General features: G+C 61.3%; 3 protein-coding genes across 9 annotated transcripts in view; all 3 read left to right on the forward strand.

Moving 5' to 3' along the window:
• The window catches only part of PACS2 (phosphofurin acidic cluster sorting protein 2), a 65502-nt gene extending 54885 nt beyond the window's left edge, over window positions 1-10617 (forward strand). The window contains exons 19-25 of one of the 2 annotated variants that reach the window (XM_070358122.1): window positions 458-490; window positions 3844-3886; window positions 5247-5289; window positions 5588-5723; window positions 6319-6545; window positions 6740-6853; window positions 7548-10617. In XM_070358122.1, coding sequence (XP_070214223.1) covers window positions 458-490; window positions 3844-3886; window positions 5247-5289; window positions 5588-5723; window positions 6319-6545; window positions 6740-6853; window positions 7548-7666 — 715 coding nt within the window. In that variant the 3' untranslated portion in view covers window positions 7667-10617. The remainder of the gene's footprint in view (window positions 1-457; window positions 491-3843; window positions 3887-5246; window positions 5290-5587; window positions 5724-6318; window positions 6546-6739; window positions 6854-7547) is intronic. The other variant, XM_070358124.1, reaches the window with a different exon arrangement.
• A 151-nt stretch (window positions 10618-10768) lies between these two features.
• TEX22 (testis expressed 22) lies at window positions 10769-25792 on the forward strand. 6 transcript variants are annotated; one of them, XM_070358118.1, is made up of 4 exons: window positions 10769-11547; window positions 11785-12033; window positions 25384-25515; window positions 25596-25792. In XM_070358118.1, exons 2-4 carry the CDS (start codon window positions 11848-11850, stop codon window positions 25773-25775), a joined length of 498 nt encoding a protein of 165 aa, XP_070214219.1. In that variant the 5' UTR covers window positions 10769-11547; window positions 11785-11847; the 3' UTR covers window positions 25776-25792. The 6 variants fall into 6 exon arrangements, with proteins under 6 accessions (XP_070214219.1, XP_070214218.1, XP_070214217.1 ...); XM_070358117.1 differs by having other exon boundaries at window positions 11788-12033; XM_070358116.1 differs by having other exon boundaries at window positions 11793-12033.
• Window positions 11902-27056, forward strand: part of MTA1 (metastasis associated 1) — a 53046-nt gene continuing 37891 nt past the window's right edge. Inside the window, exon 1 of the mRNA XM_070358111.1 lies at window positions 11902-12033. The gene's annotated coding sequence lies outside the window, so the exon portion shown is untranslated. The remainder of the gene's footprint in view (window positions 12034-27056) is intronic.

Here is a 27056-nt window from a genome sequence, read left to right on the forward strand (position 1 = left end):
CCAGTTCTCCTGACCACTGCACCTTTTCCCGACACAAATCAGAGTTAGGATTAGCTGGTCGATCTTTCTTTATCTTTGTACGCGCTGGGATTTTCTGTAACTGGAGTCACAAGAGCAGCAGCCCCAGTGCTGGCCCAGCAGGGACCTGCCTCGTCCAGCAGCCAGTCTCCAGCGGGAGGCCTGGTCCTCACCCTGCCCCGTGCAGGACGATGGCCAGGGGCTGGGCTGATGCCCGTTGGCATGGGGTGGGGCCTTGTGCAGTCTGAGGGGGTCGAGCGGTCCCCTTGCCCGTCTGTGAACAGAGGTGCAGTCAGGGGGTGGCAGGAAGAGGCAGACCGCAGCGGTCTGAGAAGCTCAGCTGCCTTGCCCCCGGCTCTGTGAGGGACCCCCAGTGGGTGCCTCACCGCCCGAGCGCCTAACAGCGTCCTGTCTCTCTCTTTGGCGGCTCTCTGAAAAGGAGAAAGAACTTTCACTTTGACTTTACCCTCAGGTACCGCTGCCCTTGGGTCTGGCCCCCCCCGCCCGCTGGCTGGTCTTTAGGGCTGTTTGGCAGCCTTGGGTCTGGCCCCCTGCTGCCCGCTGGCTGGTCTTTAGGGCTGTTTGGCAGTGTCGGCAGGTGGGGTGGCTCTCAGGTCTCCGTATGGGGGTCGGGAGGCACAGCCTCCATCAGGCAGGCTCCTGGCACTGCCCGGTCCCTCTCGGGCGCCCACCCAGCCTCAGGGACAAAGTCTGCTGCCTGGCAGCGTGTCAGAGTGCGGGTTGGGAAGTGGCTGGCGGAACTCCTCTCTGAGTTGCTGCGTCTCTGAAGCCTGGCATTGCTACCGCTGTTAGCCACAGGGACTGGTTCCACCCCGTGAGCCACCAAGCAAGCACTGGCACCGCTCGGCATGGGCTTTGCTCCCAGTGCCCGCTGCCAGCAGCCAGGGAGAGTGGCTTGGGGCAGCTTCGCAGCTCAGTTTTGGGGTTTACCTGGATGGTGGCCAGACCACTGGGACCTCTGCTCACAGCGAGGCTCTTTTTTTTGCCCCCAAGGCGGCGTCTCCTCCGTTTGACCGTTTGTCGGAGCCTAGACCCATGGCCCTGCCTGATAGGTGTCTGGCACTGGGCCCCACGGGGCGTTGCTCTGCCTGAGCCTCAGGGCATTTGCTCTGGAAAAGCCCCAGGGCGAGTCCTTGGGTCCCAGGCTGCCTCTGTGCTGGGCCCCGGGATGGATCAGGAGGAGGGGTGTGAGCCTGTTCAGTTGTCCTGCTAAACAAGCCTCAGGGTCTAGAGAAAGACCAGCCGTGGTGTGCCCCGCTGACCCCGAGCTGTCCTGGGGGCCTGCGCTCGCTCCCCACCCTGCCCACCCCCGTTAGCTGCGCCGGGAGCGCAGCCTGCTTTGCTGCCTGGGCCGCAGCGTCTGTCTGTGCCAGGGTGGGCTCCCGTGAGCCACGCCTGTGGCCGGGGCTTGGGAGACCCCGAGCCGCCTCCGTGCTCAGCCCCCAGCCCCGCGTTGCAGTGGTAACACCGGCCCCGGGGTGGGGCTGGTCCCAATGTCCCTGCGCCCCGGCTGGAGCCCCGTGAAAGCCAGTGTGCCATCCAGGCTCAGAGCCCAGGGCCGGAAGGGCAGCGGGCTAGCCTTTGTCTGCAGTGACACAGAACAGGCTGCTGTCCACCCGGAGGGGTCAGGAGACCCAGGAGAGGGTGGGCAGCGGGCACAGCCGTCCCAGGCCTCCTCCAGCTCCAGCCCCACGAGGGCGTCAGCAGGGAGGCTCCCATCTGCTCAGCACCAGCTCCTGGCCTGAGGTCAGACCCACTGGTGGTCCTCCCAGGCAACTGTGCGGGCTGCCCAGCACCCCCACCCTGGCCTCTTGGCTAGTGTGGGCTCCCCTCAGCTTCTGTGCCGCCGATGCCACATGGAGGCACCTCCCCCACACACAGGTCTCATGAGCCATGCCCAGGGGCCTTGGCACGGAGCCGTGGGCTCAGGCCTTAGGAGTCCTGATCTCTGTCCCTGCCAGGAGCACGCATGCCCTCCGCATGCAGGGTCCAGGGTGAGGGGTCTCAATGGAAGCCGGTGTTACCCCCGTCTTGTGGGCATGTGCGTGCTGGATGTTGTCTGCATGTCCCAGGAGCACAGCTTGGCTTTGATGCTTGTGTTGTGGAGTCTCCAAGTCCCTTCTCCTTGGGGTTCTCCCCTGTCTGCCTCCCTGCGTGCCGATCATGGAGGGGTGGACGTGCTAGCGGGCAGTGGCTCGCTGAGGTGGGGGCCCTGTGGGTCGAAGGCCCCCGTGCACTGAGCCAGGGGCGCCCCCAGACTTCCTGCCTCCTCACGCAGGAGGCCCCCGTGCCCTGAGCCAGGGGCGCCGCACACGTCCTGCCTCCGCACGCAGGAGGCCCCTGTGCCCTGAGCCAGGGGCCCCCACATGTCCTGCCTCCGCACACGCAGGAGGAGGTCCAGGCACAAGGTCTGGGTTGTACCGTTAACGAGAACTGGAATGAAGGGAAGTTTTCTTTCTCAACCGTTTGCTTCTTACGATGGGAAGAAAGCCTGGGAATTTGGTAGGCTCCGTTGGAGGGACTGAACCTGGAGGTTCTTTCATCCAGTCGTTTGCCAGGTCTTTTGCAGAGATGGGGGTGGTGCTGGGTGGGTGGGTGGTTCATGGGTGCCCACGTCCAGGGGTGCCCAGGGGAGGGTGTCTCCTGCCAACTGCTGTTCCCTCACATGGGTGGCGTGCTGGGCACGGGGCAGCACCTCCTGCCAAGACTGGGACCTGCATTCTGTACTGACCCCTGGGCCAGGGGCGCTTGTCCAGCTGGTGATCACACTTCACGGGAGCACCCCCAGCCCCAGGCCTCCATCTGCCACAGGGACAGGGAGGGGAGAGCCTCCTGCCAAGCTCTGGTACCCTGGGGCTCCTGGTCCTGAGAGCTGGTGCCCAGGGAGCTGGCTGAGCTGGGCCTGGGTCCCCACCGGCAGGCCTGCCTGGTGCAGAGGCTTCTCCCTGGGTGGCACCCCCGGGCCGCTGCCCTGCTGGGTGTGCGTGTGTGGACTGCTCTGCAGAAGAGTCGCTCTGTGACTTCAAGCTCAGGTTTGGGAGGATGGCTTGGAGAGGGTGCCTGCCCAGGAAGCAGGGCAGGGGGCACCTGTCTGCCCTGTGGCTGGGGGAGGGACCACACAAGGCCCAGGACCAGTTCTGCCCGTGGGATCCAGGTGGAGGTGAGAAGGGGGTGCTCTCCCAGCTGCCAGTGGAGCACAGACCAGGGTGGATACCAGGGGGCAGAGCGGCACCAGCTGAGCCGCAGGACCAGCCCTGGCCCGGGAGGAGTGGGTAGCTCTCCCCTACCCAGGCCCGGGGACTCTGGCTGCCTTCTCCACCAGCGGTCAGGACAGGTGATCCTGGAGAGGCTGGGCTCTGCCAGAAGCTGTGCAGGGCCTGTGGGCGCAGTACAGTAGCATGCACACAGAGCCTCCCCCCGCCCCTGCAGTGGGCACCAACTTCAGACTGTTGAAGGGAAGTCTCAGCCTGACGGGACGGTCACCCCCACCCCCTGGCGGTGGCCCGGGCTGCTCCTGTTGCATCCTGGGGGCACAGGCAGCCCACCCTCTCCTGGGGCCCCGGGGGCCAGCAGAGTGGCTCCAGGATGGGCCAGCTGCCTGCGCGCCAGGCAGCCCAGAGGGAGGAGCGGATGGCCTCAGGCCGCCCCTCGGGGCTCTGGACCTCATGCGGAGACGCATTCAGGCTTCCTGCAGGTTGGCGGGCCCTGCGGTCAGGGGTCCAGGCCGGCACCCGCAGGAGGGCGGGCGCTGCAGAGGGCAGCCCCGCCCCTCAGGGAGGCTGACTGTGTGTTTCCCTGTCTCAGCCCCGATGAGGAGTCTTCCCAGAAGTTCATTCCCTTCGTCGGGGTGAGTACCGCCCAGGCAGCCGTCGCCTTGCCCGCCATCCTGCTGCCCAGCTGCTCTGCTGCAGGGCGGCCGCGATCCGCCAACGTGATCAGCATGTCGTCGTCTTCATGCGACACGGTCCAGAACCTTCTTCAGTTGGAGCAGACGACTTGCCTTCGCATCCCTCCCGCCCTAAAGTCTCTCCTGCATCGAGTGGGGAGTGAGCCCAGGCGCTGCTAGGACTGGACTTGTGGAAGCAGGCGGCCTGCCTGAGGGCGCGGGGCCGGTCCTCAGCTCTGTCCTGGGCAGCGGGGATCAGTGTCAGGCTCGGCTCTTCAGGGGCCACCCAGGGCCGGCCGTCCTCAGGACAGGCCTCTCCTGGGGTCTGGGGCAGAGGACTGCCTCTGTCCTCTGGGAGCCTCAGGGCAGGCTTGCTTGGCTGGAGCGTGGCCTGTAAGTTGGAAGGTTTTACTTTGTCCCTTGGCCAAAGAGCCAGGGCTGCCGCCTGACGGCCGGCTGTGTGTCCACGGCCTGTGGCCCCACTGGGGTCTCCAGCCAGGGCATCTGCTGGGAGAGGCACGCGGCAGCCAGGCAGGTGGCAGGGCCTCTAGGCCGCTCGCTGTGCTCAGGCTAGGGGTGGCTGCTGGCTGTGCTGGGAGGGAGCGCGTCCGGGGCTGTCCTGCGGAAGCTACTGTGGTGACCGCCGGGCCTGTCCTGCTGGCTGCACGTGAGCCGCCGCCGTGTGACCAAGGCCGTGGTCGTCGTCGCGATCTCTTTCACTTGACACAGCTCCCACCCGGTCGGCGTGGGCCGGGACCCCTGGCAGCCCATGGGGAAATGGAGCAGGCCCTGCAGCCACCTTGGTGCCCCGCTGGGCTAGGCGCCCTCGCTCCAGCACCTGACTCGCCGCTGCCTGTGCCTGGCCAGTCACACGCACATGTATTTTGCTGAGGCCAGGGTGTGAGACCTGAGAGGTTCACTCAAGGGGAGAGGGTTCCTCTCCTGCCGGAGGCCATATGCATCCTGAACGCTGGTCACAGGTCAGGGCCAGGCCAGTGGCCAGCTGGCCGGCAGCCTAGGGCCTCTGGGGCCTGTGCCTGCATCCCGGGACTGCAGGATGGCCAAAGCAGGCTGCATCTCGAGGGCGTCTCCCAAACACACCATCTGCAGAGGGCGGGTCCTTCACCAGGGCCTGTGGCACAGCTGACCACATGGACGGTGGCTCCCGTGAGCCCAGCTCTGCCCCTCGCACTGAGGAGCTCGGCCCCGGCTCGGCCCCAGAAGTTCCGCGGGGCAGGGGGATGTGGCAAGTGGGCAGCGGCGGGGAGCAGGTCCCTACCAGGGTCTGGAGCCCCGCTCAGCAGCTCCTGTTGCCTCCTAGGTGGTGAAAGTGGGGATAGTGGAGCCATCTTCGGCCACGTCAGGTGACTGCGTTCTCCAGGCCCCGGGCTGGGGTGGGGTGGCGGCGGTGGGGGTGTGGCGGGTGGCAGCCCCGGTGCCTGTCTGCTGCAGGGCTTGTGTTCACCAGGAGTGGCCTCCCTTGTCCCTGAGGCCTGACAGCTCCTGCTCAGCTTTGGGGGAGGGGGTCCTCCGGCTTCCCACACGTGCTTCCCCAGCCCATAGCTGCCTGGCCTCCCTGCCATGTTTGGGTGCAGAGGGCCGTGAGCTGCCCAAGCAGAGCCGTGGGGGAAGCTCAGCACCGCCCCCAACTCCTCCCCTAAGGTGACTCAGATGACGCGGCCCCCTCGGGCTCCAGCGTGCTCTCATCCACCCCGCCGTCCACGTCTCCTGCGGCCAAGGAGGCCTCGCCCACCCCGCCCTCCTCCCCGTCGGTGAGCGGAGGCCTGTCCTCCCCCAGGTAAACGCAGCCACGCAGAAGTGCTGCCCCGAGCACAGTAGGGATGGGGCTGAGAACCAGATGGTTCCTTGGGGTCCCTGACCGCACCCCAGGCTGCCTGGAAGCAGAGGGTCAGGGTAGCCTTGCAGGGGACACAGTGGTGTCGACAAGGGCTCACTCAGACAAGTGAACAGGGGTGCCCTACTGTTCAGTCCTGGCCTGATGTCTCCCCACCTGGCCCCCTGCATTCCTGGGGCCGGAACTACAGAGTCTATAAATATAGGGTGCTCTGGACACAGGGAGTTTTGGAAACTCGGATGTGAGTAGCAGACCTGGGATACAGTGGGTGTGGTTATTGGCAGCCCCTCTCGGGTGTCCTCAGGGCTCTCCTGAGCAGAACCCACCCAGACAGGACTGCCACAGGGTCGGGGAGGCCCACCATAGGACCCCCTGGGGCCTGCACCTATGAGGGGCAGCTGGCCTGGGCCCTCCAAACAGAGGTGGTCCCCGACATCGGGCAGCACAGGCACCAGAGGGCACCCGTTTGCCATGCCAGCCCGGGGTGCTGCCGTCCCCTCCTGAGGACGGAGGGGTGAGCCTCCCTCGTCTTTCACAGCCAGGGCGTCGGCGCTGAGCTCATGGGGCTGCAGGTGGATTACTGGACGGCAGCTCAGCCTGCAGACAGGAAGAGAGACGCGGAGAAGAAGGACTCGCCCACCACCAAAAACACACTCAAGTGCACCTTCCGGTCTCTCCAGGTCAGCAGGCTGCCCAGCAGCGGCGAGGCCGTGGCCACGCCCACCATGTCCATGACCGTGGTCACCAAGGAGAAGAACAAGAAGGGTGAGGAGGGGAGGCGGGCTGACCGTCGGGCCTGGGGGCCGCTTCGTTCCCACACCCCTGGGCAAGGGCCCGCTGGCGGGCGGGTGGTGGCGGTCAGGGTTAGCGTGGAAGGAGGGCCAGAGGAGCGTACGGCCTGCGCTGCCCCCAGCCCTGAAGGAGCAGCAGGAGCACAGCACGGCCCCCTTTCCTCCTAGTGATGTTTTTGCCCAAGAAAACCAAGGACAAGGACGTGGAGTCCAAAAGCCAGTGCATCGAGGGCATCAGCCGCCTGATCTGCACGGCCAAGCACCAGCAGAACATGCTGCGGGGTGAGCCGAGGCGCCCCCGCGGGCGGGGGCGGGGCCTGTGATCAGTGGGCGCGGCTTGGGGCGGGGCCTGTGTCCAACAGGAAACGGAAGTAAACCGGGGCGGGGCGGGGCCGCTTGTGGAAGTTACCCTCCGGAAATGCTTATTTGGCTGTGATGTCATGTTACGTAGTCTGCGCTCAGAGCACACTGGGGCCAGCCCACCTGTGTGTGTGGAGTGGCTTTTCAAATTCTGAGAAATAATTTCTCAGTCCTTTCTGCTTTATGTCAGAATTTTTATAGAAGATATTCTGCGACTGAGTGGTTGAGAACACGGAGCTCTCGAGTTCTCTCTTTTCCGTGGGCTTGGGTTTGACTACAGTGGCCCAGAGCCAGCCTTTCTCTTGATTTTCTGGCTTAAGTGGAGGGTATTTCAAACCCAGTCTGCAGACCCCTCCGAGGCAGACAGGCTGTGGACACCAGCTCCCCTGAGGTGGCTGGGGAGAGGCTCTCGGGCCATGGGGATGGGGTGGGAGCAGGCGGCAGGAAGGCCAGGAGGGGAGCTGGGGGTCCGCGACCTCCTCCCGCAGGGCCGGTGAGAACCAGCGAGTGTCTCCCGGGAGCCTGGGGGTTCCCACGGGTGTCAGCACCCCCCACCTTGTTCTCGGCCGCGGCCTGGAGCTAGGGGCAGGCGGGTCAGGCGGTCTTGTCCCCACAGTCCTCATCGACGGCGTGGAGTGGAACGACGTCAAGTTCTTCCAGCTGGCGGCCCAGTGGTCCTCCCACGTCAAGCACTTCCCCATCTGCATCTTCGGACACTCCAAGTCCACCTTCTAGCCCCGCCTGCCGGGGGGCCGTGCCAGTTTCTGCTCTGCAGCCCCACGATGGCCGCGGCCGGGAGGGCCCAGCTGCTTTTCTGTTCACACTTCAGTTTACCACAGAGACAGACCCTTAAAACCCCAGAGAGAAACAGTCTTAAGTATGAACGCGCTCACAACCTGGAGACTAACGGGGCGGCCCCCACCGGGAGCCCATAACTGCTCTGCTTATTAACCAGAATGTCCTGGCGGGGGTGGGAGGGCAGGCGGGATCACGGAAGGTGTGTTTTGGCCTCAGGACTACCCCCCCCCACCCCGACCCAGTCCCCCCAACAAGAAGGGTTCTTGCCTTCGTGTCCTGTCCTTTCTGAAAGCCAGGACTACTCTGCTTCCTCAGGGAGCGGGGGTCCTGCGGGTGGCCCCATGGACCCCAGGCTGCCTGTGCGCAGGCAGCAAGCTGGGGGGCCAGGGGCCAGAGGCCAGCCTTCTGTCAGGGACGTCCTGAGCGGAACACAGAGGCCAGTCAGCCCCGCCCTGGGCCCCCCGCCCACCAGCCGAGAGGGCCCCAGCGCCGCCGCCCACTCTGGATCCCAATGAACTCCAGCCGCCAGGGGCAGTGGAGGTTTTATAGTAGTGGATATTTTTAATGCTTTTAAATACATGTTATAATGTAGCTGCCAAACAGACGTTGCTCTTCTGAAATCCCAGCAGCCCCTGAGGACTGAGGCAGAGCCAGCCGTGCCGCCCCGGTCCCACCCCCGCTCCCCGCGCCCTTCGCTGCCCCCGAGGCACCGCTTTGCTTCTGCGAGTCATCCTGCCCCGAACAAAGTTGCCGCCTCAGCTCCACCGCCTGCCCCAACACCGGCCCCGCCTGCTGACTGGGGGTGTCTGGGCCAGGCAGTCAGGTGTCTGTCACCTGCACCACTAATGTGGCCAGTGAGGCTCAGGCAAGTGGCCAAACCGTAGGGGCTCAAGCCCCGTTGGAGCCATGGGTGCAGCCGGGGCCCCGCCTGTCTAGGCTAGGCTCCTCAGAGCAAGGGATTTGGGGTTTGGGTCCCCAGGGCGCAGGGAGTGGGGGGTGAGTGGAGCACCCTGCCATCCCCCTCCCTGTGCAGTTAGGCAGTGGCTGTCCTGACCCGAGGCCCGGGTCCCTTCCAGTCCTCCTGCTCAGCCCCAGCCCTGCCCCCAGGACTCCCCAGGAAGAGCCCACCCGCTCCACCTGGCCACTGTGGCTGCAGGCCCGGGGTGCCCACCCAGGGGCTCTGAGCCCAGTTTTCTAGGGCTGAGAAACACACGGGCTGCGCTCAGAAAAACAGTGCCAAACGCAGCCAGGCTGCAGGTCTTCCCCGCTCTGTTGGAGGACAGGACTTCCAACAGCCCGTGGCAAGGAAGGGTCCCCCTTGGGGGTGGAAGACAGTCCATTTTTCTTACCTGTGACCTACCTGCTTACCTCCTCCCCCAGGTGGCTGTTCAGGGTGTGAGTGTCCATGGCCAAGAGCCCTGGGTCTAGCAGGTGGACAGATCTGAGCATGCCCTTGGACCAGGGTCCTTGGACGGGAAGGACCTGGGTGAGAGTGTAGGCCACTGAGCGGAGGAACCCTTGGGCAGCTTGTGCAGTGTCCACCTGTGTCTACACCCAGCAGCTGCCTGGGACCCGTGAGTTTCCCCGCCCTCGTTCCCACCACTGGCTTCAGGGCCCTGAGTACTGCTCCTTGAGTTTCCTTTTCAGAGGTCACACTCAAAAGGAGGTGTGGCTGACATGCCCTTGACTTGGCTTTCCAGCTGCAGAGCTAGTTTTAGAGGAAGGGGCCAAGAGGGGCTGTCCCGTCCCATCCAGCTGTGAGCTGTCTTCATACCAAGGAGGAGACACCCAGCACCTCCACCCTGGGCAGGTCACACTGTTCCTGGGCCCCGGAGGTCATACAGACAGCCCCAGCCACCATGACTCACTTAGAGACCTGGGCTCCGGTGCCTTGGTTTCCCCATCATCTAATCGGGGATGTAAACACTTCCCCTGCCTACCTCATGGAGCTGTTTTGAGGACACAGATAAAAGCACTTTGTCCCTCAAAGGAAGATGACTCAGAAGCCAAAGCTGCCTGTGACTGAGGCGCAGCCCTGAGTGCACGGAGGGCAGTGTTGGGGCAGCTTGTGAGGAGTGCAGGGCCCAGACCGTGACCCCCAGGACAGGAGCAGCCCCTGCAGAGCAGGAGTTCTCCGCCCACTGGGTGACCAGAGGTCACTGGGACTCAAATGCTAAGCCACTCGTCTCGTTCAGGCAAGGCCAGGCTCCTCACGGGCCTGTGGCACAGTATGGGCAGGCTCCACCCTCACTCAGGCCAGATGGGAGGTCAGCTCCAGCCCTGTATCCAGGCCACTGCTTTCTCCCTCTTTGTGTCAAGTCCCTAGGGTCACCGTCTCCTCAGGGCACGCAGGCCAGTGTCCCAAGTGTCATGGCCGCAGCTCAGGGAGGAGAGGGGCGGCAGGATTAGAGCGGCCAGGGCCAGCTAGGCTGCGCTGTCCTCGCTGGCAGATACCAAGACCTGCCTGGCCTTCGTCCCAGGACGCGTTCCTCATGACAGGACTGCGCCGCTTGCTCCCAGAGGCCAGTTGCCTGACCCCTACATGTGTGCTTTGATCCCCTTCTAGAGACCCCTCCTATCCTGTGGCGGAGAGGAAGCTGAGTTCCTGGGGGAGGCCTCAGGGGCCGGGCTTAGGGGCCCCTTCTCTGGGTCTGGCGCTGCAGGCCAAGGGGCACCGCTGCGTTCCTGCAGACCCCGTCCAGTTTTTGTGCGTTGTTTGGTTTCTAGGATGTACGTGTTGCTTTTTTTTTTTTTTTTAATGGAAAACAGGATTAATGTAAATAGCGTTTTTGGGAAACAGATTATAATCTGTCACGTATGTGACCACGTGGACTATTTTAAGGTGCTGATGCGACACTAATAAACCCGGGGAGCACTCCCAGGCCCTCCCTCGCCTGCTGTGTGATTCCTCTCGAGCAGCCTCGCCCCTCCATCCGTCCAGGCGCGGGCGCCGCCCGGTGTCCAGGCACCGCAGGCCGACCTTCCGAGGCCCCCACACGCCGCGTGGACCCAAGGGGACCGGGGGGTCGGGGCGCGGACAGCTGGGAGCATCCCCGAGGAGTGCCTCTCCAGGCAACGCGGGGCCGGGACTCCTCGCGGCCCCGAGATGAAGCTCCGGGTCATGGACGCCGGGGCGGGACAGCGTCCGCGTGGACAGCGGAAGCCCGGCCAGCCCCTGAGGATTGAGGCCAGAGCGCAGGCGCGCCCCGAGCCGGAAGCGGAAGCGGCCGGGCGGAAGCTGTCGAGCGGAAGTTTCCTTAGGCTCGGCTCCGCCTTCTCGGACCTTCTGGAACCGCTGTGGGCCCCACCCTCTGACCCGCCCGCCACAATGGGCCCGCCCCGCTCCGCCCCCAGTGTGCCCGCCCCCTCCTCTCATCCCCTCCCCCGGGTACCCCCACAGAAGCCAGCGGACCCACCCATCCCCCGCCCCTCCCTACAGCGTGTGTACCCCGCCATGTGTGTACCCCACTTCTCCCTGTCTTCGTGCCCCCGATGTGTCCCGCGCCTCCCCGACGGTCGCTGCACCCCATGACTCCCTCCCCTTGACCCTCTCTCCTGTTCCCTGACCCCTGCCCTGCCATCCCTCCGCGGAGTGGAGACGGGCGGGCTGCCGTCCGCTGCGGCCCCTTCACGCGTAGTCGTGCAGGTGAAGGGCACGGATCCTGGGCCCTGGGGTGTGGCCTGGCGTCGAGGTGAGGTCACAGGGGTCCGGAAGAACAAGGCGGGGAGAGCTGCGGGGGGCCCCTCCTTTCTCCCCTGGTCGTTCTGCCCGCAGGCAGAGTCCCCAGAAGCTGCCCATCCGAGGAGCTGGAGCCACGGTAGGAGAGGGGACGTTCCTGGGGGAGCCTGAGCGGGGGCAGGAGCAGGACGATGGCTGCAGCTGCCCTGGCCTGGGGTGACCATGTGGAGAAAAATGGATGCAGGAGCAGGGGGACCGAGGACACCCTAGGGGATGGACCCTTTGGGGGCTCACTGGCTGAGGTCACCCAGCACTGTCTGGCCAATGGCTGGAAGCTGAGCTCAGCAGACCCTAATGTGACCTTCCTCTGCCTGAGGAGCCCAGGTAGCTGTGGGGACTTCGCCCCAGAGGTGCAGGCCAGCCACCCAGGGGGCTGCAGATGGACAGCAGGGAGTGTTCGCTTAAGGTTCTCTTGAGGAAGAAGGCAGAGTTGCAGCCTTCCCAGGAGAAGGAGCAGCCTTCCCAGGAGAAGGGGCAGCCCTCGGGGCCACCAAGCCCAGCGATGGCCTGGGGCCCACCAGGTGCCCAGAGCAGCAGTCAGCAGGAGCCGCAGACTGAGGACTGGGTAAGCTAGAGGGGGCTCCTCTCTGTAAACCTGGGTCCTGGCGGGCGAGTGTGGGTGGAGAGAGGGCCTCTGGAGCCCGGGGAGGGCCAGAGGGCATCTGATAACAAGCAGGTGCTGGACTGGGGGCCACGCAGAGTGTCAGCATTCTATCCCCCAGAACCCTGGGTGGGCACCAAGGTGGGCGCGCCCCTTCCAGCCTCCCACAGCTGTGGGCGGTCCACCTCTGTGGGCCACCCCAACCCCGGCTGCCGCCACGTGGAGGGCGCCTGGTCGGGGGAGGCTCTGTGCACAGCCGGGACAGTGTCCTACTGACCAGGTAGGCGGGCAGTCAGCAGGAGACCTGTCAACCAAAGTCATGACTGAAACGTTCCTGGAGGCCCTGCTTGGTGCTGGCCCCAATGTGGAGGAACCCGTCTCACCCCAGCCGGCCAGGTGGGCCGCTGTCCGGTCACCGTGCAGCCCCACGTGCACAGGCCGCTGCTCCCCTGGCCCCGGGCAGCTTCCCAAGCAAAGGAAGCCAGGCCCCAGAAGTTCCGCACAGCTCCCTGTGCTTCAGGGTCAGAGCCAGGCCTGATGGGTCCAGGCTGAGGCAGGCCAGGCCCAGTGGAGCTCGTGCAGCCGTGTGTTTGGACCCGTCTGGGGGGGTGTCTGCAAGGTCCCGGGTTTCTGTGGAAAGGCCGTAGAGGAGGGAAGCGGGCTCTAGGTGCCGTACCAGCTGCGCCCCCGCCCGAAGCCAGCCACTGCTTGGTTTCTATGTTGGCTTCTATGAGGCCAGCTTCTTAGGACAGGCCATCTAAGACATAAACACACAAGCGTGTTGCTTGTCAGGGGCGAGGACTTCTTGGGAGGGGCCCTGCGGACGGAGGGGCTGGACGACGCCTGGACAGGGGTGACCTCCTGCGTTTGCAGTTCCAAGAGGTGGAGGTGGCTGTGGGGGAGGGGTGCATGGGGACGAGGCCGGGAGGCGGCACAGCGGAGGGGGTTCTGGGGGAGGCAGAGAAGGGGTGCAGACCCCTCTCCACAGACTGCCAGGTTTCTGACTTGGGGGCAGGGAGTCCCGCAGGGTCCCCCAGCCTTGGCCGCCCTGTTGTGCTCTCCTGCCTCATCTCTCTACTGCTCCCCGGCCGCGGGCAGCGTCAGCCGTTGGCTGTGGCCTCGAGGGTGCGCTTGCTCACTCTGACTGTCCTGCTGCGTCCGTCCTCTCTGTCCCTCCCTGCTGTGCCGTCAGCAGGGAAGCTCCTCCTCCAGTCTCCCCACATCGGGACGTCATCGTCTTTCAGGGACGAGCCTGGCTGACAGAGGTCAGCCTCCCAGTCCCTTCTTCTCCGGCCTTCCCGGCCCAAGCCCATGCTGGGGGACACATGCTCACAGGGCAGTCTCCTCAGGCTGAGGCCCGGGTCTGAGGAGACAGTCCCCCCCAGCGAGGGTCCCCAGACAGAGGGCCTCGCACAGAGGGCCAGGCACGCCTGTGCCCGTTCGCCTCCCAGCAGGCCCACCAACATGGCTGCAGAGGACCCTGAGAAAGGCAAGAACCCGCGGCACCCGATTGGGTTGGATGACCGGCCCAGAGGAGGTGGTGACCCCTGTCCAGTGTGGCCATGGGGCGGGCAGAACAGAGGGGTCAGCTCCCAGCTGCGCGGTAGGGGGCGGCTGAAACAGGAAGCTGCCCTTGCGGCCAGGCCCCAGCCCGCCAATGTTGCTATCAACTCTTAGTCCCTGGGGTAAACGTGAGGAACAGCTGAGGGCACCAGACATTCTGAGAAGATCTCTATCGTGAAAGAGAGCAAGACACCTGGAAAAAAAAAAAAAAGAGAAGAGCCACAGTGCCAGGCGGGTCAGAGCAAAGCTGGAGGTGGGTCACCGTCCCCAGCGTGGCCTGCGCCTTCTCAGAAGTGTTGGCCCAGCAGCCGAGCAGGGGGGACGGAGCCGGCACCGTGGGAGACGCGCCTGCGCCCCGTTGGTGCGGGGGGTGCACTGGAGCCCGTCCACAGCAGACGGTCCAGGAAGGGGGTGCAAGCGACCGCTTGGAAATAAGCAGCCCTCGCAGACAGGTGCTGGGAGACAAACGAGTGAAAAAGGCACGTTTGACAACCGGAATAGACTTAACAGGAGATAACGCAGACCTGTTTGAAAGTTTAAAACACCACAGAGCGTTACCAAGAGACTTGGTAATGGGAAGACACCATGTTCTTGGAGAGCACAACTCATTGGCACAGAGGGTTCTCCCCGGCATTTCACAGCCCACTCTCAGTAACGGTACAAACTGGTAAACCTACATCGTCCCTTTCTTCTTGGGCAAACTGGTCACGTGGAAGAATAAGCGTAGGTGTAGCTCTAACAGGTGTGAATTCATATCATAAAACTTCAGTTATCAAACTATAGTGTCCTGTCGTGTCATGAGTAACAACAGAGCTGAATAGGAGATCTAGAAACTTACTCCAGTGGGTGCAGACACTTAGTGTAAACTGAAGATGGCATCTCAAACCCATGGAGGGGGGGGTGGGGGGTGCAGGATCTTAGTCCCCTGACCTGGGGTGGGACTGGTGCCCCTGCAGTGGAACCATGGTGTGTTAACTACTGGACCACTGGGGAAGGCCCATGGATGTTTTGGTGAATGCTGAGACGGTGTGTAGCTGTCTAGAAGAAGAACTTGTAGGCATACCTCTCACTGAGTACCAGGATGGAGGTGTCAAAGTTTTAAATGTACAAAAAATAAAACCATAAAAATGCTAGAGACTTCCCTGCTGGTCCAGGGGCTAAGACTGTGCTCCCAACGCACGGGGCCCAGGTTTGATCCCTGGTCAGGGAACTAGATCCCACATGATGCAACTAAGACCCAATGCAGCCAAATAAATAAAAAAAATAATAATTTTTTTTAAAGTGGTAGAAGAAACCCTGGACAGATCCCTCTGGCCGTGGAGTGTTAGTCGCCTAGCCATGTCTGGCTCTTTGCGACCCCATGGACTGTAGCCCTCCGGACTCATCTGTCCATGCAATTCTCCTAGCAAGAATACTGGAGTGGGTAGCCATTCTCTTCCCCAGGGTATCAGACCTCATCCAGAGATCGAACTTGATTATCCTACATTGCAGGCAGATTCTTTACCATCTGAGCCACCAGGGAGACCTATGACCATGGAAGTAGAGGTGACCTTTCCAGTCAAGCCTTTGCGACCCCATGGACTGCAGCACACCAGGCTCCTCTGTCCTCTATTAGATCTCCCGGAGTTTGCTCAGGTTCACGTCCGCTGAGTCGATGATGCCATCCAACCGTCTCATCCTCTGTTGCCCCTTCTCCTCGTGCCTTCAGTCTTTCCCAGCATCAGGGGACTCTCAGTCTTCTCCAGCGCCATAGTTGGAAAGCATCAGTTCTTCGACGTTCAGCTTTCTTTATGGACCAGCTCTTAAATCCATGCATGACTACTGGAAAAACCATAGCTTTGACTATGTGGATCTTTGTTAGCATAGTGATGTCTCTGCTTTGTAATACATTGTCTAAGTTTGTCATAGATTTCCTTCCAAGGAGCAGGCAGCTTTGAATTTCCTGCCTGTGGTCAGCATCCACACTGATTTTGGAGCCTAAGAAAATAAAATCTGTCCCTGCTTCCACTTTTTCCCCTTCTCTTTGTCATGAAGTGATGGGATCAGATGCCATGATCTTAGTTTTTTGAATGTTGAGTTTCAGGCCAGCTTTTTAACTCCTCTTTCACGCTCATCAAGAGACTTTTTAGTTTCTCTTCACTTTCTGCCATTAGAGTGGTATCATCTGCATAGCTGAGGTTAATACTTTTCCTGGCAATCTTGACTCCAGCTTGTGATTCACCTAGCCTGGCATTTTGCATGATGTACTCTGCATATAAGTTAAAGAACCCTTAAAACCCAACTACAACAAAAAACCAAGAATTTGACTCAAAAATGGCCAAAAGGCTTGAATAGACACTTCTCCAAGGATGCACAAATGGTCAGCGAACACATGAAAAAAAGGCTCAGCGGCCTTAGTCCCAGGCCCAGGGCCAGGGCAGTGCAAATCAGAACGCAGTGGACACCACCTGAGTCTTGTTAGGATGGCTGTAACGATTTTTAAAAAGGACAAGTGCTGGCAAGAGTGTGGAGAAACTGGAACCTCGTGCTCTGGAGGGAGTGTGAAATGATGCAGCCGACGGAGTTTCCTCAGAAAGTGGAGCACAGAAGTATGGTGTGATCCAGCAATTCCAATTCCGGGTAAATAGCTGAAAAAAATCCAAGGCAGAGAAACAAACAGATACTTGTATATCCACGTTCCCGGGGGGATGCAGTGGAGAGTAACCAAAACCTAGAAGCAACCCAAGTGTCCTTGGACAGATGAAGGCGGTGAAAACAGAGCAGAGCATAACTCAGCCCTCAGAAGGAAGCACACTGTGACACACGGCACAACGTGGGTGGGCCTTGAGGACACAATGCTGAGCGAGATTCGCAGAACACAGGAGGACAGACACGGGCCCATGCACAGGGTCCCTCGGGTCAGCTTCAGAGAGAGAAAGTAGAGGAGTGGGGTAGGGGCTGGGGGAGGAGTGGGAGCGAGTGTTTCGTGGGGACAGAGTCTCGGTTTGGGGAAATGGCAAGTCCTGGACATTTTGTTGGTGACGGTTGCACAACAGTTTGGATGTGCTTATGCCAGTGAGCTGTACACTTAAAGATGGTCAAAGTGGTCGATTTTACGTTACGCGCATTTTATCACAGTAAAAAAAAAAAACCAAAAACAAAGCATAAAGGGAGGGAAAGAAAAGGAACAAGAGGTCATCTGATGGTGCATCATGTAGTCTAGCTGTCTGCAGGGAGCAGGGGGAAGCCAAAGAAGCTCCCCCAGGCCCAGAGGTGGAGCTTCCTGGAGTCTGTCCCCGCCCAGGAGGAAGGGCTGGTAAATGGGGTGGCCCCGGGGAGTTAACTGAGGACACAGCCCAGCGGCTCGGATGAATGGTGGGCGGGGAATTAGGGCTGGAGGCCGAGGTGAACTTGAGCGCGAGTTCCAGGACAGGAGAGAGGCTGAGTGAGGCCGAGCTGGCCCTGCAGGGCTCAGGGCCAGTCTGGGCTGGATGGATGCCCTGGGCAGCCGGGGCCAGCAGGTTGCAGAGGAAACAGCATGACCGCGAGGAAGCCCGAAGTCCATCCCTGCCCCAGCACCACCCCCAGACAAAGGACCCGCGTGAGGCTCAGAGGGGCACCTGACACAGCGGACAGCAAGCGGACCGTGGGCACACACGCGCACACATCACGCATCCGCACACCACACGCGCACCCATCACGCATGCGCACACCACACGCGCACACATGCCTGCAAGAGAGGCAGATGGTCCCCAGGATGCACAGGCTTTTCACAGAAAGGGAGCCAGAAAGAAAACGAAAAGATATTTGATATCAGGGAAATAAATTGATGAAGATGCGAGAGGCCAGAGTGTTGGACAAGACGCGCGGGGAGCCGGCGCCCCTCGGACGAGAGAGCCCTGGGGCGGCCCAGGCCGGGCCTGAAGAAGGCCAGACTCCAGCCGCCCCACAGGAGCGCGCACGCGGCCCAGACCCGCCTGTGTCCCTCCCCAGAGCGGGGGTGGTTCGGGTGAGGGCTCCCGCGGCTCCTGTGCTGCAAGCACAGCAGTGCCACTCGCGGGACGAGCCCCGGGAGCCCACGTGGAGATGTCTCGAAAGCAGGTTGCGGGAGCATCGTGGGGGAGCACTCTGTGCCCTGAGGCTCTGGTCACACAGCCCGGCCCTGCGTGGTGTGTGGGCTCGTCGAGGAGCCTGCCCGGGACCAGATCAACGCGGTTTCTTGGGGGAAAGACTGGGAGCAAGTATGGCACTGTTCATTTTGGATCATAGATTCCCAGGTTTTAAAATACACTTTCCTGTGCATGTTCTCACGTGGTTACCGTCCCAGTTTTGAACCAAACGCGTGCCTGAAGCCAGGCTGGGGCAGGACAGCCCTTCCACTGGCAGGGCCTGGCGAGCGAGGTCTCCCTGCAGTGGGCACAGGCCCCCCCTCACCTGCGGCGACTCGGCTGCCCCAAGCACAGCCAAGGCCATCGGGCCCCGAAGCCCCTGGCCGGCAGCACGCACAGGGCGGGGACGTCACTGTGCAGGCTCGCCTGGTGGGGAGATAGCAGAGACCCTGAACCCTGCTGATCTGAATCCATGTTACAGAGGGCTTTTCAGGACCCTGAAGAGACTAAGAGCAAAGGAAACTCTAAAGTGAGCCTGGATCTTCCCTAATGAGGGTTCGTGGGTAGGTGTCCCCACGCCCAAGAAGCGAGTCCTCTGCGTTGACGCGGTCCTCACAGCCCAGAGCATCACCCTGGCACCCGTGCCGGTTGACGAGGCGGGGAAAGGAGAGGAGCGATGCCCTCTGACTGAAGCACAAGTTGAAAAGTCCAGAAGTAAATCCAACCACACGGCAAACTCCGCGACCACAGAGGGTAGCCTGGTGCAGGACCGCAGGGGCCCCGCCCTCAGCCCTGCCCCTGGCATCCAGGAGGGCACACGGCACATAGCAGGTGCTCAACGAGCATGCCCTGAGTAAGTGGACTTGCATGAATGCAGGAAAACTGTGGCCCATGGATGAAGTGATTGGAAATCTCCTAATTATGTTCACTGAACTTCCCTGGTGGCCCGGTGGTTAAGACTCTGCACTTCCACTGCAAGAGGCGAGGGTTTGATCCCTGGGTGGGGAGCCACATGCCCACAGTGTGGCCAAAAAGATTTTTTTTTTAAGCAAAAACATTTTCTTCATTAGCAAAAGAAGGAAGATCACATGATTATTTCAATGGATGTAGAAAAATAATGTTGATATATTCCAGTCTCCTTCCTTAGGAGAAAAAAATAAAAACTATCCATTCTTAATAGGTAGGAAGAAATGGACATTTCTGTAACCTGGTGAAGGGGAGCCGAGAGCCCACCGTGGTCGTGTTTCCCAAAGCGGCAGCTCGGCCGTCACTGTGATGCCGCTGAGACAGCGCATGTGGCCTGCACCAAAGTCGGGGGAGTGGAACGGGCCGTGGAAAGACCCAAAGAGCAAAGATGAGCAGTCATTTGCTGTTTGTTCTTCAGTTGCTCAGTTGTCTCTGACTCTTTGCGACCCCATGAACTGCAGCATGCCAGGCTTTCCTGTACTTCACCAGCTCCTGGAACTTGCTCAAACTCGTGTCCATCAAGTTGTTGATGCCATGCAACCGTCTCATCCTCTGTCGTCCCCTTCTCCTGCTGCCTTCAATCTTACCCAGCATCAGGGTCTTTTCCAGTGAGTCGGCTCTTTGCATCAGGGGGCCAAAGTATTGAAGCAGTCACTATCTGTAGCCAATATACTATCTACCTAGAAAGGAGGATCCATTCACTTTAGCAACAGGAACCAGGGTTTGTAAATTCTAGGAATAAGTCTTCTTGTTCTTGTTTGATGCCCACACAAAGGACACTGTAAAATGTGGCTCAACAGCAGAGAACTCCTAAGGAAAGTTTGTACCATGTCACTGCGTGGGAAGATTTAGGGTTTTCAACCTGCCAGACTGCCCCAAAATGAATAATTCAGGACAATCCCAACTTTAAAAAACAGTTTTCATGAATCTTGAAAATTGTATCTCAAAGGTATGCTTGTTTCTGGCAGTGTATTAGTTATCTGTTGCTGCGTAAGGAAAATCTCCAGGACCCAGCAGCTTCAGCTGGTTGAGTTCAGTTGTGTCCAACTCTGCGACCCCATGGACTGCAGCACGCCAGGCCTCCCTGTCCAGCACCAACACCTGGAGCTTGCTCAAACTCATGTCCATCGAGTCAGTGATGCCATCCAACCATCTCGTCCTCTGTCGTCCCCTTCTCCTCCTGCCCTCAACCTTCCCAGCATCAGTAGCTTAGAACAGTAATAAATATTCTCATCCCAGTTTCTATAGATCAGGAAACTGGGAGTTGCTTAGTTGGGTGGCTTTGGCTCAGGGCCTCTTGAGGTTATTCCAAGACACCAGTGAGAGCTGCAGTCACAAGGAAACTCAAGAAAAGCTGGAGAAGGTGCCTACCCGGTCTGGCTGGCAGGTCAGTCCTTGATCCCTGGTGCTGACTGAGCAGCCCTTGGAGACCTGGGTGAGCGGGCACCACAAGTTTCAGTGGCATCACAAGACTGGGAAGTGAGCGCCTCTGAACAAGTGGAGGGGACATGGGCTAGAAACAACACCCGATTGAGCCAGAGGAAGGGGGCAGAGAAAGGCCCTGACACGGGCAAGGCCAGCAAAGCCGGAGACACAGCGGCAGGAGGGGCGGCAGATTCAGTCGAGTCAGAGGCAGCCGTCGTGAGAGTGGACTGAAAACGGCACACGGCCCCGCCCCCCGCCCCGCCCACACGCAGCCGGTGCGGGGGGGCCTGGGGCGCTCTCCCGGGCGGGAGGGGCAGGCGGCACACGGTCTGCCTTAGTTCAGAGGCCTGCCGCTGCCAGGCTCGGCCAGTGACCATGGGCTCCAGGGTCAGGGCGGGTGGGAGAGGAGCAAACAGTGGGGTGCCCGCATGAGGGGCTTCCTCTATTCAGGGCTCAGAAATGTGCAGAAGGAAACAGCATCGTTGCAGAGTAACACCACCATTTGAAAAATAAAGATTTAAAGTTTTTTTACTTGGAAGAGAAACCAGGCAAGAGTTTCAAAACAGGAGCAGGGCCTGGCTCGCCTGCTCTGAGCAGAGTGGTGTGGCACTGGGACGGACGCTGGCCAGGAGGCCCGTAGCCCGCACAGACTACCCAGACGCGGACCCCAGGCTGAATCTGGGAATTTAATCCCCAGTGGGGACACACTTTTCAGTGAATAGCATTGGGGTGGGTGACCGGCCATCCATCTAGAAGATCCCCCAACCCGTCAGACACACACAGACACACGAGCTGCAAGTTAAACCAATCCAGAAATGCCCGGAGAAAGGGGGCCGTGGTGAGAGTCCAAGGGGGAGATGCCCAGGCTAGGCCAGACCGTAGAGTAAAACCCCGACAAACCTGACTGCTGAGTGTGAGGCTGGCACAAAGACAAAGGCCGGCGTGGGATGGGCTGGGGAATGCCTGTAACACTTGGAGCATACGAGTGTCTCCCATCCAAACGTGTGAAGAGAGGCTTCAGAGCAAAGAGAAAACAGGTTTTAAAACTGAGGAGAAAAGTGTACTGAGTCTGTGGACGTACACAGTTCACTAAGAGGCAGCAGGGACTGCCCTGGTGGTCCGGCGGCTGAGACTGTGTGTTCCCATGCAGGGGGCCAGCTTCGACCCCTGGCCAGGGCTCTATTAATAGACGCCACAGGCCACAGCCGAAACTGGGCGCAGCCAGTGTAAACGAATATTTAATGGAGAAGAAGATGGGCACTAAACACGGAAAGATCGGCAAAATGACGAAGGTGGAGTTGACGACGTGAGGAAGAGTCGTTCTGCTTTAATGGTTTTTCAAAAAACCAGTTTTCGATCACGTCGTTGTACTTTTTTTTCATTCTGATTCACTCGCCAGTCTTTGCTAATTCTGTTTTGAAACTTTGAGAGTACCTCTTTCGTTTTTGTTTTCCTAGCTTCTTGAATTATTTGCTCGGTCTCTTGTTCCATGGCTTTTTCCCTAATTTTCCAGCATTTAAAGCTGCCTTGTGTCCTCAGAGGCAGCGCTGGCCTCCCTCGTGGCTGGCTGGCAGGAGTCCTTCTTGTCCCCTCCTGAGAATCGGGTCCCCTTCCGCTCCGGCTTCCGTGCCCGTGGGAGTTCCTGCTGCGGGTTCCCAGGCGGGCCCACGAGGGGTCTCCTGCCCACGGCCTGAGGCTTGGCCGCTGTTGGTAACAGTGATCCCGTCGGTGAGCACGTGGGCCCCCGTGCGTGCCGTCAGGTCGCTCCAGTCCGTAATGCCCGTCTCTCCTCGTAAAGCTGTGCGCCACTCTCGATATCCCACGTGAGCACAGAGCTGAGAAGAGCTGCCCACCGGCCCGGAGGGCTCAGTGGAGCCTCCCACCCTGGGGACACGCATTCGCTGTCTTCCCCGCCCACAGACACCTGCCTCTCCGCAGGTCCTGCTGCCGCGCGCCTGCTCCCCAGCGACCCTGGCCCGGAGCCGAACATGGGCAGCTTCCCTCCGCTGTGAGCGTCACCTCTCAGGCAGCTCCTGTGTCTCCTGGAGGTGATGATGGTGCCCTCCTGTCCCTTCTGCATCTTCTGATCCCTCCCAGACTTCCAGCACAGCTGTGGCCTTGTCTCACAAATGCGTGGCACCCCAGGCCCCGGGTCTCGCTCCCGCTGGGTGGGCTGGGCCCCTCCCCGCCTCTGGGAGCTCCTCAGAAGGCCCCGCAGGTGCTCAGTTCCAACTGGACGGCGCTGAAGACACTTTGTTCTGCCTGCACAGCTGAGTGATGCTTGGGTGGGGACACTTCTAGCGGGAAGCCACCTTCCCGCAGGACTTTGGGGCCATGGGCTCTCCCAGCCCTGGGGACTCCTCACCCCCCACACGTGCCCGTTTCTCTCTGCCTGGTTCTCAGATGTCCCTCACTGTCTCCTCTCTCGGTCCTGTAGGAACCCTTCGAGCCTGGAGCCTTGCCCCTTTGTGGGGTGTGTGCGTGTCCGTGTCCGTGTGTGTGTGTGCGCATGTGTGTGTATATGTGTGCGCGTGCCCGTGTGTGTGTGTGCGTGCCTGTGTGTGCGTGTGTGTCCGTGTCCGTGTGCATGCGTGTGTGTCCGTGTGCGCATGTGCCCATGTGTGTGCGCGTGCCCGTGTGTGTGTGTGCGTGCCTGTGTGTGTCTGTCCGTGTCCGTGTGCATGCATGCGTGTCCGTGTCCGTGTGCATGCATGCGTGTCCGTGTGCGCATGTGCGTGTATGTGTGTGAGCGTCCGTGTCCGTGTGTGTGTGTGTGTGCGCGTGCCCGTGTGTGTGTGCGTGTCCGTGTCCGTGTGCATGCATGCGTGTCCGTGTGCGCGTGTGCCCATGGTGTGCATATCCGTGTGTGCGTGCCCGTGTGCATGTGCGCGTGTCTGTGTGTGCGTGTGTCTGCGCGGCCCCTCTGTTCTCTCTGAAAGCTGTCGTTGGCTGTTGGGCCTGCATGTCTGATTCTCCCGTTTCCTCGCGTTCCCTCCCCTTGGCTTTTGGGGTTTGCTGTGGGTCCTGTTGGCCTTTGCTGTGATGATGCTCTGTGACAAACGACTCGACAGCAGACTTGTCTGTCTGCTCACAGGCCAAGGTTGGCGGGTTGGTGCGTCCCCTGCATCTCACCACCGGAGGGCTCCCCGGGAAGGCTGTGCTCGGGTGGACACACGGTCACAGAAGGGCCCCCTCAGGCCACATGGGCCACCCCCGTGCGCTGCCAGCATCCTCGGACCCACCCCACATCACAGGGAACCCCTGTGACAACGCCTAAAGGCACTGTGGGCGCCAGTCACGGGGCAGGGGGCGATGCGGGCCGGCAGGCCGTCCCCACCCCCCAGTCTTCTACGGAAGCTTTGGTTCCGATGCCACATTCTAACATTGAAGAGCTCGTCACTGCCCTCGCAGCAGCCCCTCTTCGCTCTGTCCTCTTTCTGTCTCATGAGTCCGTGTCGTCCAGGAGGCGGCGGGAGCGGGGAGGTGGTACGCTTCCTCCCACTCCCGTCGGAGCCTCTCGGGCCCCGGCCAGTGGCTCTCCCCTGTGTTTCTCAGACCATGGGGGCTGCCCTGGCTGCACCCAGGGGTGGGCCCGTGGGCTGGCTGGAGGCTCCGTGTGCTGAGGGCAGCCCCACCAGCAGTCGCGAACTTCGTGGGGTGATCGGGCAGGTTTCTGGCTGCTCTGCGTTGGACGCCCCGGCTCTGTAGGGCTCTTCTCTGGGGCTGGTCTTTTTCCCCAGAAAGGACCCCTCCCCTCTCATAGGTGGAGGGGGTGCTTAGCCAGGCTGCCAGGGTTCTTGGTGCAGAGTGGGAAGAGGGGCTGGGGACTTCACTTTATTCTTTTCCTTTTTTTTTTTTTGCTTAAATAACAGAAATATATTGTTTTGCAGTCTGGAGGCAAGAAGTCCAAAATCTAAGGGCTGGCTCCTCCTGCTGACTGTGCCTCCTGGGCCTGTCCACGCTCCCTTCCCTTGTGTTGCTCACACTATCTTCCTTCTGTGTGTGTTTCTGGCTCCAAGCGTCCACTCCCCCCACCACATCCTGACCATTTTGAAGTGTAAGGTTCAGCAGTGTTAAGCACTGGGCTGGCCAAGAAGTTCGTTTGGGTTTTTCTGTCCCATGGAGACTGGACGTCTGGGCCAGTCTGCTGTACTCGCCTCACCGTGAAGCCTGCAGCGGCTTCCATCCTGCCGCTCTGAAACTCTGTCCCGGTTAAACCACACCCGCCCCTCCCCCAGCCCGGGCAGCCTTGGTGCTGTGTTCTGACTCTGCGAATCTGGTGACTCCAGGTAGCTCACGCGAGTGGACTACACAAGACCTGTGTTCTCGTTGCCCATGTCTCTGAGGTTCATCCATGTTGCAGCTTATGCAAAGCGTCTTTCCTTTTCAAGGCTGGATGATACTCCGTCGTATGGATGGGCCACACGAGGCTGATTCATTCATCCGCTGATGGGCATTGTGGTTGCAGCCACTTGTTGGCTACTGTGAACAGTGTGGCTCAAACACGAGAGCAGAAATATCTCTTTGACTTGCTTTCCATTCCTTTGGATGTATAACCAGAAGTTGGATTGTTGGGTCATATGGTAGTTCTATTTTTAGTTTTTTGAGGAATGGGGACTGAGTTTGTCTTAATCCTCCTTTTATTTTTAGCTTGGCACCTACCCCAGCCGCCATGGCACTCCAGAGGGTGACCTCCTGGACCCCGCAGGGAGGCAGCCAGTTGGCCCCTGACTGGGCAGAGCGGGAGGAGCTCCGGAGCCCTTCAGGGACAGCCCACCTGGGCAGGAGTGGGGTGCGGGTCCTGCAGGATGCCTCCCGGCCTGTCCCGTGAGCCTGTGGAGCCCTGAGCATCATCTCCCCCAATGCCTCTCTGTGGGCATTTCAGAGGGGCCTGGGAGGAGGCTGACCTTTGGGCCCATCTTTCTCAAGGCACCCACAGTCTGGCTGCCTGTTCTGGGGGCCTCCCCAGAGGGTGGGCAGACTGTGCCCAGCCAGGAACAGGCACTAGCCGAGGGCCACGACCTGTGCTGTAACAGCCCCCAGCATCCAGAGGGACAACCCACGCGCAGGAAAGCAGGGCAGGTGCTGGCCTGGGTGTCCAGGTGCTGAGCCACTGAGCAAAGCCATGCACTGCCCGAGCCACGAGCTGAAGCTCTGCCCGCCCCCGCCGGCACTGGGGTGGCTGAGCGCACCGCCCTTTGTCGGGTGCAGAGGGTTGGCGGGTGCGGGACCCCGGGTGGGGCCGGCGCAGACCCCTGCCTTATCCCCCCAGGTGTGCGAGCCGCAGGACAGCTGGCGCCGGAGCCGCCGCCGCTGGAGCGTCAGCATAGATGAGCGCCGGAGGCTGGCCGTGCTGGGCCGCGGCGAGAAGCTGGGCCTCGCGGGGGCGCCCCCCTCCTGCAGGGTGCGGGGAAGCGCGGGAGCGCCGGGTCCCGCCCCTCCCGACCTGGTCCGGCCCCGCCCCTGACCCCGCCCTCCCCGCAGGACCTCGCGCGGATAGTGGCCCAGCTGGTGTCCGAGGACGTGGACAAGGACGTGCTCTTTCCCCACCCGCCGAGGTCCTCCGAGTCCACCAACGCCTTCCAAGCCTTCCTGGTCCGGAGCAAGCCTTTCTGGCACAACGTGGCTCTGGAGGCCCCGGCCTCGAGGTCGCCGCCCTTCTAAGAGCCGACTCAGCCCAGTGTTTTGTCTTCCGGAGTCTTTCCTTCGGGTGCTGGGGAGGCGGGCCCTGCGCCCTCCCTGTAGCCCTCCAGATAGCCGCCACCGGCCCGGGGATACGAAAACAGGCCTGGGAGGACGTCTGGCTGCCCCCTCCTCAGGACACTCACCCTTGGAGGTCACCTCTGGTTGGGGTGACTTGGCCCAGCCCAGCCTCCAAGAGGCCACCTGGAGGGTCTGGGGGACAGGGTAGAGTGGCCCTCCAGGATGGCCCCCTGGGCTGCCAGCAGAGGGTGCCCATCCCCAGCAGGGCCATCCTCCTGGGACCAGCAGCAGTGGGTGGCCTGGGAGGGCGTGAGGCTCTAGCAGCTCCTCTTCTGGGCCTGCTTCACAGACAGCTGTCAGCAGCCCAGGTGGAAGGGGTCGGGGCTGGGGAGCCTGGCCCCTGAGGTGACTGGGTACCTGCCAGCTGGCGGGCTACAGTCCATAGGATTGCAAGAGTTGGATACGACTGAGGCGACTGAGCACGCATGCACGTGGGCAGTGCGTGGAGCAGTGAGGTGGGGCCACGCTCCCAGCAGGGTGGAGGTTTGGATGTTTGAACTGCTCGGTGCTGGCGCCGCCCAGCCCAGGAGCACCGGGTACTGGGCAGGCCCATGGGGAGGCGACGTGATGCGGAGAAGGCCAGAGGCCGTGGGGGTCAGGGCGGCTCCCACACAGAGGGAGGCTTCCTGGAGGAGGTGGCGCTGTCCCTTCTCTGCACAGGGAGCTCGTAGGTGGACCAGGGCCCAGGAGGCAGGGTGGGCAGGGGCCTGGGTAGCTGTGAGGGGCTGGCCCTGGCCTGCCGTGGTGTCTGCCTTTGCGTCAAGTTCAGGGGTGGGCAGGAGGCTTCTGAGCTGCAGGTGACAGTGACGTGGGGCTGCATCTGGGGAGACCAGGCTGGCAGCAACGGGAGGTGGAGAAGGGGAACAGGGAGGGGGTCACAGGAGCCCAGCCCTGGGGCAGCGGGAGGCTGGCATTGGGCGGGTCATCTCCTGCACTTGGTGACTAACTGACAGCTAGGGGCTGATGGGAGCAGTGGGTGGGAGGGGGGCTTTGGGCAGAACGAGGTGGTCCACTCCACCTCCAGGCCCAGGATGTGGGCAGTGCCCAAGTTCTGGCCTCGCTCGCTCAGAGAGTCGGCTGCTGAGATGACCCTAGCTGCCCGTCCTGGCCTCCTGCTCTGCTTTACCTTAAAGCTCAGCACAGGTTCCTCCTCCGGGAAGCCGTCCAAGATCACACAGGTAG

Source organism: Bos mutus, chromosome 21 (genome assembly GCF_027580195.1).
Source record: "Bos mutus isolate GX-2022 chromosome 21, NWIPB_WYAK_1.1, whole genome shotgun sequence".
In the NCBI taxonomy this organism is placed as follows: Eukaryota; Metazoa; Chordata; class Mammalia; order Artiodactyla; family Bovidae; genus Bos; species Bos mutus.